Source organism: Zophobas morio, unplaced genomic scaffold, assembly GCF_036711695.1.
Source record: "Zophobas morio isolate AGI-343-1 ecotype UQ-CSIRO unplaced genomic scaffold, CSIRO_AGI_Zmor_V1 ptg000012l, whole genome shotgun sequence".
Taxonomy (NCBI): domain Eukaryota; kingdom Metazoa; phylum Arthropoda; class Insecta; order Coleoptera; family Tenebrionidae; genus Zophobas; species Zophobas morio.
This window is the reverse complement of record NW_026972117.1, coordinates 18,136,110-18,142,083: the sequence shown is the minus strand read 5'-3', so window position 1 is coordinate 18,142,083 and position 5,974 is coordinate 18,136,110. Positions and strand designations below refer to the sequence as shown.

The 5,974-nt window shown below is 33.8% G+C and overlaps 2 protein-coding genes across 2 annotated transcripts; both read right to left on the bottom strand.

Annotated features, from left to right (window-relative positions):
- Window positions 1-467: 467 nt before the first annotated feature.
- LOC135128196 (uncharacterized) lies at window positions 468-1,871 on the bottom strand. The gene is made up of 6 exons (XM_064055089.1): window positions 1,817-1,871; window positions 1,508-1,627; window positions 1,218-1,454; window positions 934-1,170; window positions 663-886; window positions 468-602 (listed from the first exon to the last, which is right to left on the bottom strand). The coding sequence occupies exons 1-6, from the start codon at window positions 1,869-1,871 to the stop codon at window positions 468-470; spliced, it is 1,008 nt and encodes a 335-aa protein (XP_063911159.1).
- Window positions 1,872-4,374: 2,503 nt separating this feature from the next.
- Window positions 4,375-5,742, bottom strand: LOC135128402 (uncharacterized). Its single transcript, XM_064055309.1, has 5 exons — window positions 5,614-5,742; window positions 5,466-5,556; window positions 5,269-5,412; window positions 4,982-5,218; window positions 4,375-4,930 (listed from the first exon to the last, which is right to left on the bottom strand). Exons 1-5 carry the CDS (start codon window positions 5,737-5,739, stop codon window positions 4,788-4,790), a joined length of 741 nt encoding a protein of 246 aa, XP_063911379.1. The 5' UTR covers window positions 5,740-5,742; the 3' UTR covers window positions 4,375-4,787.
- Window positions 5,743-5,974: the final 232 nt, after the last annotated feature.

Here is a 5,974-nt window from a genome sequence, read left to right as displayed (position 1 = left end):
ACATCCTTTATCCATTCGTCCATCTGTTAAGTCAAAAGTTCTCAAGTATTCAAAGTATGACTCGAAAATTCTCACCGTTGTATCGAACATCGACACACATGTCGTCATCCCATTCACACTTCTGCTCCTCTTCTTTGTTACAGTACTGATTGCATAAATAGCATGTCAGGTTACCCTCCTTTGTTCGATTATTACACAAATTTTCACGGCATTTAATAACATCACCGTCATTACCGCCATGAGAATCACTGTGTCTCTTCCAAGTTGTTTCGTACTTGTATTCGTTTGCACATCCTTTATCCCTTTGTCCATCTGTTAAGTCAAAGTTTCTTTAAATATCCAAATTGTGACTTGAAAATTCTTACCGTTGTATCGAACATCGACACACATGTCGTCATCCCATCTACACTTCTGCTCATTTTGTTTTCCACAGTAGTGATTGCATGAATAGCATGTCAGATTACCCTCTATTGTGCCATTATTGCACAAATTTTCGTAGCATTTAACAGGATCACTTTTATTACCGCCATGAGAATCACTCCATTTATTCCCGTTTTTTTCAAACTTCCATTGGTTTGCGCATGCCTTATCCATTTGTCCATCTGTTAAGTAGAAGTTTCTTTAAATGTTAAAACTTGAGAATTCGTACCGTTATATCGAACATCCACGCACATATCGTACTGCCGTTCACATTTCTGCTCCTTTTGTGTTTCACAGTTGTGATTGCATGAATAGCATGTCAGGTTACCCTCTATTGTGCCATTATTGCACAAATTTTCGTAGCATGTAACAGGGTCACCTTTATTACCGCCATGAGAATCACTCCATCTATTTCCGGTTTTTTCAAACTTCCATTTGTTTGCGCATGCCTTATCCATTTCCCCATCTGTTAAGTATAAGTTTCTTTAGATGTTAAAACTTGAAAATTCCTACCGTTATATCGAACATCGACGCATATATCGTACTGCCGTTCACATTTCTGCTCTGTTTGTTTTTCACAATTGTGATTGCATGTATAGCATGTCAGGTTACCCTCTATTGTACCATTATTGCACAAATTTTCGTAGCATTTAACAGGGTCATCTTTATTACCACCATGAGAATCACCCCATTTATTCCCGTTTTTTTGAAACTTCCATTCGTTTGCGCATGCCTTATCCATTTGTCCATCTGTTAAGTAGAAGTTTCTTTAGATGTTAAAACTTGAAAATTCATACCGTTATATCGAACATCGACGCATATATCGTACTGCCGTTCACATTTCTGCTCCTTTTGTGTTTCACAGTTGTGATTGCATGAATAGCATGTCAGGTTACCCTCTATTGTGCCATTATTGCACAAATTTTCGTAGCATTTAACAGGATCACCTTTATTACCACCGTGAGAGTCACTCCATTTCTTCCAGACATTTTGATAACGCTTTTCGTTGGCGCAGCCTTTATCCATACTTCCATCTATAAAGTAAAAGTTGTGTTTGAAGGTAAAACTGTGGATAGAAAACTCTTACCGTTATATCGTGCATCCACGCACATATCGTACTCTGGATCACATTTCTCTTGTGTTTGTTTTGCACACTGATGGCTGCATTTATAGCACGTTAATTCCTTCGTTTCTGCGGAAGGAGTACCTGAGGACGTAAAAGACTCATTGGGAAACTGTTTGTTACAAAATTGGATTGTGCTATTCAAGGAGAAATTTGCTTTTGAGTTCAAACGAGAAATTGATAACGTTACAAAGTTACAGAGAGAACTTGCTTTGTGAGTTAAGATTTTGGCCAGAATTTTGAATTTACGGAAGACGAACTAAGCTATCATACCTGCTAAGAAGCAAAGAAAGGAGTGTACACCAATGTAAAGAGTTAATGTTTTCATGGTGAAGACATCAAACACAATGCAACAAAATTACTAGTTGCAAGGTATATATACACCTAGACACGTACACGTGTCTCATGCATAATTTTTACTTGATAAAATACTCACGTATCATTGTAATGATCGCGTTATCGTAGTGATAACACAGTCCTGCGAAATATAACTTTTAATTTCCCTTTAAATAATATTGTTTTTTTTAGGTATTTATGTATGCCGAATTAAAATATAACTCTAGCTTTTTTGTAGCACATCGAGATTTATTTTTATGTAGGCCTAAATATTCATAGTTTCTCAAACAATTTTTATGAAAAAATAAAATATAAAGAATATAAAATTGAATGTTTATTTATTAAATGAACTAAATTAGTTATAAACAAGACTTAAAAAAACAAATAAATCAAGAAGCTTCTTTTTTTCTTTCTTCAAAGCTCTGATTTAAGCGTTTTCTCTTGTATTCACGATAGGATATGTTATTGCTGTTACATTTTTCGCATTATATCATTTTATATTTGAACAGCAAAAGTAACAATCGTCTCTATGATTTTATGGCTCCATCCAAATCATTGGTGTCAGCAAACTTATCTGAAGAATTAACCCATTTCCGAGAAGACATTAGTAATTTTTGTTTAAATTCAGGGTAGTAAGCGCATAGTCGACACAAATAACTCTTACTAAGCTGAACACGAAATGAAATATCAACACCATTATCCATACATATTATTACCACAAAATCTAGAAGTTAATTTTTATAGTACTAAGAACAAAACTGAAAAAAATATTTTTTGCAGAAACTGTACGTGATAGAAATTTTTGCAATTTTTTTTATACATGAGTATCTAAGACCTACCGAAATTACTACTTGATTTTGTTGGGGGAAAACCATCGCAGGCCTGTGTAATTCAACTCATATATGAAAACATATATGAAAACATCGTAAGCAGCCCCTGACTACATTTATTTACTTTCTCCTAATGTCGATGTGTATATTTTTCTCAAAATTTCAGTTTTGTACTTTCGGGATAACGTCCCGATTTATTTCTCATTTTGCCTTTAGTGAAACTACAGAAACAGAAAAATAACAAATGAACACTAACATTACATACAATCGTGGCGGTAATCATCAGTAGAAAATATATGTATACTTTCAAAAATGTGTAAAGATTGAAGAATTAAAATTGATATATTTTATAGTGAACGATAGCATTAAACAGGTCAAACGGTTGTATGATGACTATGACTATAAAAATAACTCTACTGTGATTTTTTCGTAAACTGATTCATTGCTAAAAAGTTTCAAGACAATTGGAATAACGCGGAAAATTGTGACTGTAATGCCTTAAGAAGAAGTCATTCAAAACGTATCTGTTTCATTTAAAAAACTAAGTTACGTGTTACGCCTTAAAACAACACTATATAGTTAAAAAGAATTTTAGAATATAGAGCTTCATAGAGCCGTAAAACAACAAGCTGATAACTAACGGGGAAAATGGCCTCTCAGCAATAATAGCAACTTCAAATGTTTATGTTTAAATCGGAGGAATATCATGTAGAAATTAGTTTGATTTGAATCAGTTTGTCGCCACAAAACAGAGGACTGAAATTATTAATGAAACCACAATCGAAAAAAATGTTGTGAATATTATTATTATTATTATTCTTATTTAATCATTATTAAATAAAGACGTGCATATTTTCTGCTGACTCGTTCTTTTCTATGAAACTTATTTTATCTACCGAAAAATAGATATGCCACCAGCTTGTTTTCAGCAATTTCACAACGTAGCCACGCCAGCTCTAATACGATTGCGTACTATGTTCGTAAGCAACAGGGCGGGTTAAACAATAAACAAATATAGTAATAATAAACAAAATCGTGATATATTTGTAGACAATGAGTACAGGAGATGGAATAGATTACTATACTTCGTTAGCTTACGCTTGGGAAATAAACATCAAGGGTGTTGGTGTTCATGCAAATACACAATGCAAGAATACCAATTGACTGATTGATAGCGACCGCTGGTGGCAAAATAAGAAGTGAGATTGTTGTTCAGGAGATGTGATCAGTTGAAGATTTGTGCGTGGGAATGCGTACGTTGCCCTACTACTCAGTTAGATAATGATGAGTGTTCGCATGAGAAGACGTTAGCCCAGGCAAAGGTGTACCTGCAGCGGTTCGAAAGCTAAAGGAGTTCCACCAAAATCGAATAGTATAAACTACTTTACAGTACTTTCTTATAACATTGTAGAACTACACGTTTTAAAACGAGTTATCGAAATAGAAAAATTGAAGTACATTTTTAATATTTTTTAGCCATTAGGTTCAGGTGCAATTACAGCAATTTGAGCTTATTTAGGGTATTTATTGAAAGGTCACATTTTTATATTCGATTTATTTTCAAGATTGGCAACTATATATTATTATGAGAGGAAGAAGGTGTTTGCAGTAAAATTCTATTTAAAAAAAAGGTATTCGGACAAAATAAAAAGAAAAAAATACTAGTTTTCTATATACATATCGTTATAATTCTTCATACAAGTGATGTGTCGGCAGAAACGCATACATTCTTACTTGCCGCAGTATTATTTAAAATTCTTACAAGTGCTTCTTTGGAATTTTATCCCTATTTCGGAAACCAGAGTTTCAAACATTTTTAAAAGCTGCAGTAATTGTATCTCATGTAAAAAAGACAACAAATAAAAAATACTATATTGTAATAATTTCAGTGGATAAATATATCCAACATGTATTAATTTAACCAAAATATTATTTAATTTTGGAGAAATAAGTTTATTTTAAAGTGCAAAAGACACACGGCATGGATGTCATAACATAGTATATAGATTTACCCAATTTTTATACCCTCAACATTTACAAAGGCAGAAAAAAAAATGTGCTTAATTTTTAGCCCTAGCTTATGAGTTGTTAATCTGATTATTGCATAAGTTTTCATAGCATTTATGAGCATCGCCATTATTGCCATTATGAGAATCACTCCATGACTTCCAGGTTGTTTGATAATCTTTTTCGTTGGTACATTCTTTATCCATATCTCCATCTATAAAGTAAAAATTATTTTGAATGGGATAACCATGGTTTGAAAGTTTACCGTTATACAAAACTTCAACGCACATATCGTACTGAGGTTCACACTTCCTCTCCGTTGGTTTGTCACACTTGTGATTACATGAATAGCATGTCAGGTCATGTTTCGTTGTTTTGTTATTGCACAAATTTTCATAGCATTTAATAGGATCACCTTTATTACCATCATGAGAATCACTCCACTGCTTCCAAGTTGTTTGAAAATCTTTTTCGTTGGCGCATCCTTTATCTATATGTCCATCTGTAATGTCAAATTATTTTGAAATTTGAAACCTTGGTTGTAATGTTCACCGTTATATCGAGCGTCAACGCACATGTCGTCCTGTGGGTTGCACTTCTGTTCCGTCTCGTTGTCACAAAAATGGTTGCATGAATAGCATGTCAGTTCGCCAGGCTTCACTGTGGAAGAAGAACTATCGTCGGATGGGGAAGATTCTGTAGGAAAATTCTTTGGTGTAAAATCATAGATTGTGAAGGATTAACAGAACCTGAGAGAGATTGGCATTCTGACCCAAAATGAGAAACTAGTATTTTCAATGCGGCACACAGAAACCTCTTGCGAAAAACACATGTTTCACCCTGTAAAATAAGAATTAACCTTAGCTGATCTTCTTGAAACTTTTGCGTATAGATTACATGATTAGGGACGGAAGCAGAACCTTTTACAGAGAAAGCTGCGCCTACATAGACGCAGCTAAATATTAAATTTTGAGTAAAAAGGAGCAAGAAATTTACACACAAATAAATTGTTAATGTTTTCATTGTGAAGACATGAAATACACTGCAGTAAAATTACTGGTAGTCGTATATATACTGTTTGCATGTAATGGTAACCTACTCAATAAGAATGCTATCCTTTTCAACATTAGCCTTATCGTACTGACGTAGACCATTAATTCATTGTACAGAATATACGGCCTCTCTGGAAAATGGCGGATTAACCCTTCAGTACGTTATACACGGGGGTTTCGGGAGTCCAAAAAAAATAATAAAAAAA

What these genes read in the sequence shown, in the direction of transcription:
- LOC135128196 (XM_064055089.1), bottom strand. Translation starts at nt 1,871, where the DNA reads ATGAAAACATTAACTCTTTACATTGGTGTACACTCCTTTCTTTGCTTC. An exon ending in CTTTCTTTGCTTCTTAGCAG is followed by an intron (nt 1,628 to 1,816) that starts GTATGATAGCTT and finishes TTACGTCCTCAG; the next exon opens with GTACTCCTTCCGCAGAAACG. An exon ending in AGTACGATATGTGCGTGGAT is followed by an intron (nt 603 to 662) that starts GTTCGATATAAC and finishes TCTACTTAACAG; the next exon opens with ATGGACAAATGGATAAGGCA.
- LOC135128402 (XM_064055309.1), bottom strand. Translation starts at nt 5,739, where the DNA reads ATGAAAACATTAACAATTTATTTGTGTGTAAATTTCTTGCTCCTTTTT. An exon ending in CTGCTTCCGTCCCTAATCAT is followed by an intron (nt 5,557 to 5,613) that starts GTAATCTATACG and finishes CTTATTTTACAG; the next exon opens with GGTGAAACATGTGTTTTTCG. An exon ending in CGTTGACGCTCGATATAACG is followed by an intron (nt 5,219 to 5,268) that starts GTGAACATTACA and finishes TTGACATTACAG; the next exon opens with ATGGACATATAGATAAAGGA.